Source organism: Falco naumanni, chromosome 6 (genome assembly GCF_017639655.2).
Source record: "Falco naumanni isolate bFalNau1 chromosome 6, bFalNau1.pat, whole genome shotgun sequence".
NCBI classification, from domain to species: Eukaryota; Metazoa; Chordata; class Aves; order Falconiformes; family Falconidae; genus Falco; species Falco naumanni.
In genome coordinates, this window is record NC_054059.1 from 29,304,745 (window position 1) to 29,316,894 (window position 12,150).

The 12,150-nt window shown below is 36.3% G+C and overlaps 1 protein-coding gene across 3 annotated transcripts in view; it reads right to left on the minus strand.

Moving 5' to 3' along the window:
- ROCK2 (Rho associated coiled-coil containing protein kinase 2) overlaps positions 1-12,150 on the minus strand; it is a 100,337-nt gene that overhangs the window by 32,409 nt on the left and 55,778 nt on the right. For all 3 annotated transcript variants that reach the window (XM_040597810.1, XM_040597809.1, XM_040597811.1), the window contains exons 4-5: positions 7,683-7,820; positions 4,979-5,239 (exon numbers count right to left, since the gene is read on the minus strand). In XM_040597810.1, coding sequence (XP_040453744.1) covers positions 4,979-5,239; positions 7,683-7,820 — 399 coding nt within the window. The remainder of the gene's footprint in view (positions 1-4,978; positions 5,240-7,682; positions 7,821-12,150) is intronic.

Genomic DNA, 12,150 nt, shown 5'->3' on the forward strand with positions numbered 1-12,150 from the left:
AGATGGATGAATGAGATGAAATCCTGGATGAAGTCAGAGAAGTAACAAAAATACACTCATCTTTATTCTGCCTCTCAACCTGAAATCTTTAAGTCATCTGACAATTCTTTGTGCATTTTGCCATCGGAATGAATGGCAATAGATACCAATTCTGAGTATTAACACAGAATATTAGTAGAAATAACTAAAGTCAAAATTCATATTTAAAGAAGAGAAACATTCTGCTTTGGGAATTGTATTGACATGTAAAAATTAGACACCAAATTACAATGTTTCTTTTCACACATAATATGAACTGCCAAAAGCTTTTATTTATGTACTACACCAGAATCCTGGAAAGTCATCAAACTGGCAAGCAAAAACTAAAGTGATGACTAAATACTGCAGAGACCTAAGGAGTACTTCAAACGTCCTCCTGGCAAATGCCTATCATCTTCTACAACTCCACACTGAAGCTGAAACCTAAAAGAAGATTTAACTTCTCAGTTCCAGAATGAAGAGGAGGTTAACTTCTGCTTTCTATACTATTAACCAGACAGTATGCAGCTTTATCATCCTGGAATAAGAAAATGAAGTTAACTCTTTTCAGAAGAGTGCATTCCTTGGACAAAGAAGAATACAGATGAACACATTTTAACACCGGGAAATAAACTAAGACCCAAATGCTCCAGAAATCTGAAGCTGAGAACGTTCAAAAATGGATCTGGCACATGGCAGGCATCATTATTTGAATATTCTGCTTGTAACAGCACTCTGTGTACAAACCTACAGGTCTTCTCTGAAACTTAAGCCTCTCTTTTACTTTGAACACAGAAGGAATTGCTATAGGCTCATGTGATTCTGCTGATCTCGTAGGACTGTGGCATCTTGGTGGCCTCCAACGCCGGTGCATGTCTATCTCTTCCTATCCAAATGCAAAATCACAACAAGGGAAAGTCCAATTCTTCACTCAGTGAAGACGGGCTGAAAGCACCTGAATCCCTCCCTGGGAAAGAAGCTTCTTTAAAAACAAGTCACTGAAACAGTTCTGAAGGATTTCTTTGAAGATTGCAGCTTCAGTCACAGTCTCATCACCTTGACACCTAACCACTTAATAGCACTCCATCTCCCATTCCTCTATAATTAATACAACAAAACAAGAGCACTTTTTAATAGGTTATACATGTTGACATTTGCTGAAGTCTTATGCAAACAAAGCAGAGGTTGTGCCAAAAAAAAATCCAGCCCTACCCAAGTCTGATGGCTGGTATGTAGCAACAAAAAAAGTTCTTTCCATTGACATTACAGATGCTAAAGAACTCCAGGTAACAACACCTTAAGTTTTCAGACAAGATGTCAAAGAATTGAGCAGTAAAACAAAAAAATATTTCTACAGTTAAAAAGGCCCTGCATGCTAACATCAGTTTTCAGTGGGCTGTATCTCTCTGAAGCACATGGATTTGGTTGTAATTACCGCCCATAGAACTCTCTACCTTCCATCTCAGGAACAAAACCAAAAATGCACTCACAGAGTCACGGAACAGCCTGGGTTGGAAGGGACCGTAAAAGATCATCTGGCCCAACCGGTCACGGGAAAGATAGCCTACTATCACCCCGTCCAACTGCAGCTTGAAAACCCCCAGTAGCAGGGATTCTACCATGTCCCTGGGGAAGGTTGGTTCATTTTCACCTGAATACAATATTCCCGGATTTCTGTTCCTCTCATTCATACCCTTTTTCTTTCAAAGAACTTGGGCGTTGCTCTGCACATATTTTTTAAGCACCAGATACTCTTCATACCACAGGCGGACTAGCTTCCGTGATCACTGGCATGAAAACCAAGTAACCAGGGAAGCCCTCTCGGTGCAGTACGTGGAATCTTGACAGTTCCTACATTCTGCACGATGGCTTCTGCCTTCTGTACTTCAGCATTTGAAGAGATCTAAAGGGTGCTGTTTGGACAGAGTGTTGCTCCTGTGTTTCAAACACTAAGCCTCTCTTTTATGCCCGAGTAGCATATTTACTATAGCAGTTCTCAGACAAAGCCTCCTTTTGGGGATCTCAGGCCAGTGTTTTTTACCTGAGAATTTTCTCATCACCTCAAAAGATCAAGGTGGATCCTGGAACTCATCTCCTGCATCTATGTGAGAGATGTGCAGTGCAGAATTTTAAAAAAGGCTGTGCAGGAGACACAGCATGTTCTCTACAGCTTATGACAACCTGGTGGTGAGGCTGTAGTGTGTCCTAGAGAATTACTATATTGCTGAACACAAAACAGTTCAGTTTTCATCCTCAGGATTTCCATCAGACCTGAATCACTTGCTGTCTTGAACCAAGGCTGAGAATCAGGCTTTCACTCCCTCATTAAGCTCTCTTCAGTAAACAAGAGCTGGAGACTGCTTGTGTAGGAACATCAGGATAGCTCAGACAGGTGCCAACACTGCACCCAGGCTTGCGCAGCATGCTGCAGACAATGAACTGATGCAAGAAGGATCCAGCAGTGTCTTGGACAAGCTTCAATGAGAAGCTGAGTTCTAAAAAGAGGAACACGCTCTTTCTCCCAGCTGAGCTGCCTCAGCTGAGGTAATAATCCCAAATGGTAAACACCTCTTCTTTTACTCCTGTCTTTTTTCAACAGGTCACCTCTAAACCTGTGCTCTTCTAAAGGCTCAGTTAGCACAAGACAGCATTATGTGCTCAGCCGGGCAACACTAGGAGTTGCTGATAACAATACCTACTGAAGCTAACTACAGTCTAGCTTCTTGCAGCAAACCTGAAGGTTACGGTCTGGTAAAACCTGCCTTGGGCTACCTTATCATACCTAAATACCAAATGGGAACCACAATTCCTACTAAACCTTTAGGGCCTGCTCCATTCTTTATTCAATTATAGAAATACTCACCTTGTTGCAGATTTTTTAAAAAAGCAATAATAATAAAAAAAACCCCAAACACAAACCCCAAAACTATCACAACTGAGTTATATGAACAGGTCAGCTCCTTTTACGTTGGAAAAGACCACTCAAGCACTTAACAATTCTTTTCACATACTGGTAAAGAGGAATTGTGCTGCAAGTGTCTGGACTGGCCTGCAAGGCTTAAGAGGACACTGAATTCAACTTCATAGCAAAGATCAAGAAAGTCACTCAGCAAATTGCAGCATAATTTTTCCTGGGCTCTCAACAAACACAAGGAAGATGCTAATGTGCACAACTGCTACAAGAATTCAAACCAGAAAAAATAAATAAGTATTGGGCAAGCATATATTTTCTAGAAATCATCCTGCCAGCACCAATATTATATTTACACAGCTGGGATGTGTTCATGTTTTGTAAGAAATAGCATGAGATTTGGAGAGAATCCAGAACCTCTCAACTTCTAAAGCTTCCTGTATTAAAAATATTTGCCATTCCACTGAGTCTGAGGAACATGAAGAACCTAACATGTAATCTGTTAAAAAATTAACTTCTTCAGGAGATCACTAGTTCATTGATGATGCCCAGTCCAAACTGGAGCTCACTGTAACTCTCCATAAGAAACATGCATGCACTTCTCACACTGATAATATGATCAACCACAGCTTAGGATTCCATTCTTTTAACAACAACAATGAAAAAGAAAAAAAAGGTTTAGGTTCACCATTTCTGGGTTCCCTAAAATAGGGTAAAGGATCACTTTTTTGGTAGATTTGTATTATGAACTTTTTGATGCCTTTTTATTGTCTTTTATGATGAACAACAGACTCCTTTAAGGCCTACAATCCATTTGTGTAAAACCAAGGTTAATTTTTTAAGGACTAAATTAAGAGATCAACTAGTACTTTTGATTTTTTCAGTTAAAGTAAATGCTGTCCCCTAAAATACAGGCAAGTAAATCAAAGTAAAGGTAAACTGCCTTTAGAACAACTACTTTTTCAGCAATACTATACTACTGAAGCTCAGTAAACAGCAGTAGTTGTTCAATGAAGTTAATATATTGTCACAGTAAAGAAAAAAACCAAAAAACTCAAACAAACCCTAACCAGAGACAGTACTTCTAGATACAGCTGAGGAGACATTAAATTAATTATGCAAATGCAAATCAAGTAGACTGCCGAGACCATAGAAAGCACTGCCTAAACAATACAGGGGGGAGAAAAAAAAAATTGCACATTAAAGCAAAAAAGCTTAAAAAGATCACCCTTGACAACGTTAATACAGAAACCTTTCAAAGGCCAAGCAAATCATCACACAGATTCATACACAGTTTTTTTAGAATCTGTTGTAATTTTTAACAGGGAGAATATATTGTGTAAATTACAGCATAACTTTGTCATGAAAGATTTTAGAACTGCATACTACAAATGGTAGCTTCATTTTTAAGTCTCCTTTAATAATATAAAGTATTACATCTCTTAAAAATACTCTTATACAATCTCATTAGAAAACTATATTTGGCTGTACATCATAAAATCTGGACAATTAAAATGTGTGACACCTTGACAAATACCTGACAAATTTTAATCAATATATCACATGCCACCGCTGCGTTACTGTGACCTCATTTTAACGACCACTAGAGGATGCTATGAGAACGATTAGACACAGTGGAAAAAAAAAAAAAAAAAAAATAAAGGGACTGTATCTTGCCTACAAAATAATTTCATTTACGGAAAAATTTCAGTTTATGAACTGTTCCAAGGTTACTAATGTTGAAACTAGGAGTTGTCTCATAAGCTTTTCAGACATTTGGCAAAAAGATGAATCTCAAATTCATAAACACGCATGCTTTCAAAAATAACAGAAAGTAAGTTTACAACCTTCTTCCGTGTGCTAGAACAGTTTCTTATAGAAAATGTTACTCTATTTCAAGTGCCCTTTTATTTAAAATTAGGAAACAAGGAACAGCCTTCTAACCAAGTGGGCCATTTGATGAATATTCCTTTGGGTATTATAATTTGTAAGAAAATAACCTTAGAATTACAGTTTCATAGATGATAAATTATTCAGCTGCATACTTACTTCATCCATTTTCATGCAAGTGCCAAAATCTGCCAGCTTCAGATGCCCATATTTATCTAAAAGCATATTGTCAGGCTTCACATCTCTGTGTATCAAGCCCATGGAGTGAATTGCATCAAGTGCAAGAACAACTTCGGCTGTATAGAACTTGGCCCATTTCTCAGGCACATCGTAATTGCTCATAAGGTTTACAAGATCTCCACCTGGCATGTATTCCATTACCATGTACAAGTATTTGTCATCTTGAAAGGCACAAAATAGCTGCAAGATTAAAAGAAAAGAAAAAGTGCAATTACTTTTCAGAGACAGCTAGGAAAAAGAATAAAGCCCTTTATCTTGAACCTTCATTAAACTTGAGACCTGAGCATGTTTTCAAGACTGATGTAAAGTAACTTCATTTTTTATATTCAGATAACCTACATTTTCTATTGATTATGACAGTACCTTGAAATTTACTGAACTTTAAAATCTCGTTTCCATTAAGCAAGCAAAAAATATTTCCTGATTACTTCAGTTGTATAAGCTTCTGTGTACCCGTGTTTCTTGGCATTAAAAAGTATCACTGAGTCAAAATGCAACATTCCAAATCTGAGAAAGGGAGCATCATGCATTCATTTGAAAATAGCTTGATTGTGAAGAGCATCTTAGACTGTTCCCAATTTTGCATATTATAAATCTCCCTATTTCTGCACATATTTACAAAAACACTTACCACTAATTTTGTGCTAAATTAACACGTATATTGAAACAAGAAAGAAAAGAATAATTTCTTTGTATTGTATTATAGTTGCCTTCAGGAACTTTTTTTTTTTACAATAAAGTAACAGTCTGGTATAGGTTGCAGCTAGGATGTTTCCTACAGGCATGATAGTGAAACTAAGTTTAGTTTCTTTAAAATGTATTTCAGAATGCATTAAAATACGTTTAAAATGTATTTTCAGGTCTCACACCTTACTGCTCTGGGAATACTGCTCCTTTACATTAAACACTAAAATGATTCAAATCTTTAAGCTACCCAGACAAAATTTAAAGGCAACTGAGAAAAAGGATGTGTGAAGGGAAGACATCAAAAACAGCGAGTTTGTGAAGGATGAGGAACCATGAAAGGCCAGAATGTTATTAAGGAGATATGAACTTTAGACTAAAATTAATTGTGTATTGGTGTCAGAAGACCTGTATTATAAATACAGATTTTAATACATATATATAGCACTGGTTTTTTGTTTGTTTTGTTGTTTTTTTTTTTCCCAAATGGATAGTAGTATATACAGTATACAATATAATGCATTTAGTCATTAAAATCTAAATTAAAATTCAAAATAATCTCTGTATTCTTACATGTAAAGATATTAATACAACATAATAATAAATAACAATACTATGCCATTATACACTACTTTTGTTATTGCCTCCAAGGGATTTAATTTTTCTTTTAAAAATTATCTAGGGCTATGGTTTCACTTGTTTTTCCACATAAAAAAGAAGGCACAGAGCACCAGTGTGATCTGTCCCAGTTTCTAGCTCAGAACAGGACATACATTTTCTTAAAATCACTTCAATATTCTATCCCACTGGACTACATTCTCTAAATACATCACATTAATATAATCCATCATAGAAGGCACAATTGCAACTACACTTTGACTAATTTGCTATTTACAAATGCACACACATGTTTATATCATGCTTGCTACACTTTCCTTTAAAAATTGAGCGTCATACATTTCTTATTACTTCCAACTGCATGTGAAAAATAAAAATAACTCCAGACAACTACTGTCATTACAACAAAAACAAAGAACTAAATAAAAATTCATCTATTTGGTTGTTTCTGCTGAATATAGGCAAGAACACAGAATACATTCATAAAAGCAAAACATCTAAACAAAAAACCCTTGTAAAACATTTTTTGCGTGTATGAGGTAAAGTGTTATGAAGAATACATGGAAAACTTAAGGCCATACAGAAGCATGTCAACATATGTGAAAGCATTTAAATGTATTAATTATTAAACAAAATCAAGTACTATTTCTCCAAGCATATGCTTTCACTACTCATTTTATTAATTCGTGTAATTTACCAGTTATAACAAATTGCAATATTGAGTACTAATTTTTCCCAGAGGCATAATTCATATTACAAATGTGATGATAATACATGTTGTGAGACAGCTGCAAGCAACTGTGTTCACAACCAGCTGAAGAAGGCAACTCTGCATTACTTGGATATTACTTCTGAGCTGTGACGTGATAACTGAGCACTAAACAGAAGATGGTTTCAAGCAAATGACTGCTACAACCTCCTGTCTTGCAGGAGACCAGAAGTATACACTCATCCACCTACCAAATCACAGCTGAAAAGACAGTAACTACTTAAAGCACTGATCAACTGACTATATCGTAAAGGAAAGACTAGAAATAATGTTGACATTTGTTTTTGTATTTCCATACAGCATTTTTCTTAGTTGGAAAAATAACCTCCCTATTATTAAAAAAAATATCTGTTTAATTCTGGTTTATGATGCATTTGTAGTGACTAAAACGTAAATTAATCTACTTTCTAATACAGCCAAATCCACAAAACTCAGTGAAATTACTGCAAATATGTATTTTTAAGAAATAAAATATCAACGTAAACCATTATTTAAGTTTAGATGTAAATTCAAAACCAGGTTTATTATTATTATTTTACACATCTTCATTACCTGAACCACCCATGGACTGTTGGCGAAGGCCATGATATCTCTTTCTTCCCAGAAAAAGGCTGAATCTGATCTCTTGATCATTTCAAATTTACTAAGTAGCTTCATTGCATAAACCTTCTGTGTCATTTTATGGCGAACCTATTGATTGAGAAAGAAGAAAAATAACTTTTTTAAAATGCCTTCTAAAAAAATTGAATATTGGCATAGTGTACTTCTCCTGTACTAACTGCCTTCTGTGATGCAATGCCTATAGGTCTTCACCTACCACGCTTTCTGCACAGTAAAGATTTGGTAACTTCCAAACCTGGAAAGAAAAATCTAACAGCTGCTCCAAAAAACCATAGCAGGGGTGCAACAAGAATGCCAAATGAAGGAAGGTATGCTAGAGACTGGCCAACTGCTGCAGCTGCTGCTACAACCCCGGATGAAGAGCTGCAGGGCCAAGAGGTGGCCATGCCTCTGGGCTGTGGGACCTCTTAGGAGATAGCTGTTTTATTGAAGAAGCATGGATAAAAGCATTATGTTCTTCCTAACTATGGCTATGAGCATAAAACTGAGAGCTGAGTGGAGTAGTCTGCTTACTCAAATTGAAACTGATTAAAAAAAAAAAAATGAAAAACCAAACTCAAAAAACCCCGAACAAAACCAGCCAAACCCAAACCTCAGAATGACAGAAGTACCATCCTTCTCTACAGAACTGGAGTGTTGCTCTTAAAAATTTCTAAGTGAATGCATCTATTTCAAATCACCTACAGAAGAGAAAAGAAATGCTTGCCTATTCCCCCTTCAAAAGTTCTGATGTGTAAGGAGAAATAAAATGCAACTCTGCTTATATTTTTTTATTCTGAACACCATCTATCTGTTGCATTCATTCACATTAGAAATTCTGCAAGCAGTTCACTTCAGCTCCTACCAATTTTTATTTGTCACAAAAAAAGACTGCTATTTCTTAAGTAGTTCTTAAACTCCCTTTAAAAAAAAATGGTGTAAAATTAATAACATAAAACTTGTTGAGAAACTGAATTTAAAACTTTTATGACAAAATCTTGAAATATTTTTGAAAACTTTATCTGAATATGGGCATGAAACAAAATCCTTAAAGTACAGACTGTAAATTCATTATTCTGTTAATGAAATGTTAGATTTATGCCACTTTATGAAACAACTACGAAAGGATCAGCTTTTACCATTCTTGAGTGTTCCTTGCAGAAATCAAAGTCAGAAGTATTCAGCTATGTCTGAGTCAGCAGAAAAAAAGAAATTAACTGCATCTTAAGTTTCCGCATTTTTTTCTTCACATTAAAATAAAAAATTCAGTGGACTAATTTGTGAAATCAGACCTAAATGGTTACAATTTTCTGGAGCATTTAAAACCCTCGCATTTAGTAAAAAAAACGTATCTCCCAACCTCGTTTAATTATGCTATTTGAAAGAATGTTTAATAGCCTCTTTTCCTGAATACCTGTAAATGTTTCAGGTCCATTACATTTGCAGTACAAAGCTTCAGAGGCACCTATTTGATCTACAAATCTGGGAGCATCAGCCTGCTGCTCCTGAGAAACTGAACACATTAATGTTGGTGAAGGCAACAGGAACGATCTCCAGAAACAGATGAAGTATCAGGTGCATGTGTAAATCTCGGAAAGGGTGAGAACACGAACATAAACAGGATTATTTATGAACTTGCTGTTCTTGAAATTGGGGCTTTTTGCTCTCAAGATACAGGTACAAAAGTTTTAGGATTAGTACCTTGGATAGTTTAACACTAACCAACAACCTTCTGTATAGGTAGATCAAAAAACCTCCAACCAAACACCAAATCAGAAACATGTTCTCTACATGCATTAACAATTCTACAAGCATGTATATTCTAAGATGTTAACAATCAACCAGCTAGTGAAGATGTCCTAAGAAAGGATTCTGGAAACTATCTCCTTCCCATTTACTAATCTCACATGGGATTATTTACAAAGACTTGGTACACCACTCCATATATCCATATTTATGGTATACTCCAAAAAGTAGAGCTTTTGTAATTGTTCTTAAAACTAGAAGATGCACAAAGACCAGCAACCTCAAAAAGATATTGTTTAATTGAAGATGCATTTTCTGTGAAAGTTCGTGTAAAGTCCTGCGATGTATTTATTTGTTTACAGTTCCTAAAATCATTGTGTACTCTTGCCCGGGTGTGGTTCGCATAGCTGCCTTCATTTACAAGAATAATTGTCTCCCACTACTTGGGGGGGGGGTGTGGGGGGAGGGGAAATTCTCAGAAAGTCAGCACAGCCTGAAGCAAGCTCATGCACAGGACAAGCGAAGTAAACCAGAGGGACCCGAAATCATAGTCTGTGAACCTTTCTGAGGTAGTGCCAACAGGTCACTAGTTGGCTAAATTATTTCTTGAAAAAATTTCAAGATAGCTTCATTCTCTTTACAAAAATCAAGGAAATAAAGCAACAACTAGCTTACTGGCACATCCAAAGACTGAGTGTGTCTTGGCATACCTTACAGGTGGAGAGACCTACGGGTGCTATTGCCCCTTTTATCACCACCATGGCCGGGCTGCTGGAGACAGCCTATTTAGCTGCTAACCACTGTGCTCTTTACCCAGAGCTGTATCTGTACATATATATAGAGACTCATATAGCAGATTATTCATGTATTAAACTGTCATGATGTTTCAATTTCTTCCAACCGTTTAAATGAACTGCCAAATTTAAACTGCAGCTCACCACAGTAACTCTCAAAATAGGCAGGAAAATCCCTTCGTGCCTTCAGCACTGAGTAACACGGCCTCGTTTAACTTAGGAAAATGCATTAAGAAATAAGAATTTCCCTCTACTCTCCTTCATCTGTCTAAGACTTTCAAGAAACAAGTGCACACAAAATGCATCCATAATTTCATGTTGGAAGACAGTCTGTAGGCAAAGAAAATAACATATCCACTTGAAGTTATCAGTTTGAGCACGTAATATCGATAATGGTACCATCTCTTTTGTCATAAAAGAAAATGAAGATCTTAGAGTGGAGCTCTGAAATGAGCTCTAAGGTTTGAAATAATCACAAATATCCTAAAATACTTAATACAGCCATAAGAAATTACTACAGATAGGGTACCAAAATTCATGTTCAGACAAATTTTCAGGTAGCAGACCATGACTGCTTTTTTTTTTGTATTACTAAGGAAGTGTACACCAGCAGTGGCTGTGGAACTAAACCTAATAAAGCACTTAATGGAAAAAGTTAAACCAGCACCTGTTTACATGGGCCATGACAACCACTGGCTTGCAATGCTAAAAAATCATATAGTAAAGACAATCAGCCAGACCATCCTTTACTACGCAAATACAAGGAAGACTTAGCCTTGCTTTAGTTTTCTATTTCAGTGCATAAATAAGTCAGTCCGCTGCATCACTGCAATGTTTACTTTGTGATTAGAACTGGGAGAAGGAACTAAGGATATGTTTCAATTTCAAATCAAGATGATTTTTCCTCAAGTGAAAACAAACAACAGGTAGTCAAGATGTGCTTTCATAAATTGCTGTTTCTGCATAAACCACAAATAACATATTAAGCACCATAATTCAATTTTTCTGTCTGCCCTAGACACCAGTCACTTTTATTCAAGGCACTGCATAAGAAAAGGAGTGATCTGCAGCTGGTAATTACCTTCTTAGCTTTCCCACCACAGACCCAGCAAAGCCAGAGGCCAGAACTCAAGAGTAAAGCTTAATACTTCTGGAGCTACAAGGAAATTGTTTTTCCACCCAAGCCAGATGCTCATATCAGAGGCATCTGATCTCTCTTTACTGGAGAGTATTTTTTAGTTTTCTGGGGAGAAGAAGGGGGGCGGGGAAATGAGGCTTTTCTAAAAAATCTAGCTATAAGATACAACAGTAGAGTGTTTTCCTTCTTGCTAGAGTCTGGAAAGCTGATGTCTCCACACCACTTCCTTCACAAGAATATGCTCTACTGGGGCAGAAAGCTTGGGGGAAACAAAATTAAATGAAGGACATCATAGCAGACTATTTTATGCTGTATATTAACATACTCGGTTTTGGCTTGTTACATTTAACTATTACAAATATTTGTGCTACAAGTATTTATGCATAACAGCATACACTGACAACATGACATTCATAAATTTAACTCATGTACTTAATCATGTTTTATTTATGGTTCTTTCTGCATTAAGCCCCCACTGAAGCAAATTTCTATTTTGATCACAGAATGTATTGCAAAATATTTTGATTGCAACAAATCCGTCACCTGCAACTGTGGTGTTAACATTTTGAATGGAGTAGAAATAGATATAGCTTAGCTCAATAGTTTAAACTTGTATCATACCTTGTGAGGCAAAAAATCTAGGTATGTATGCCCTGATCACCAGCTAATATTAGTTCAGGTTTACAGCTGTATTTTTTAACCCACTGTTTTTCAGCTGTAAGACTGCATAACATTACGATTT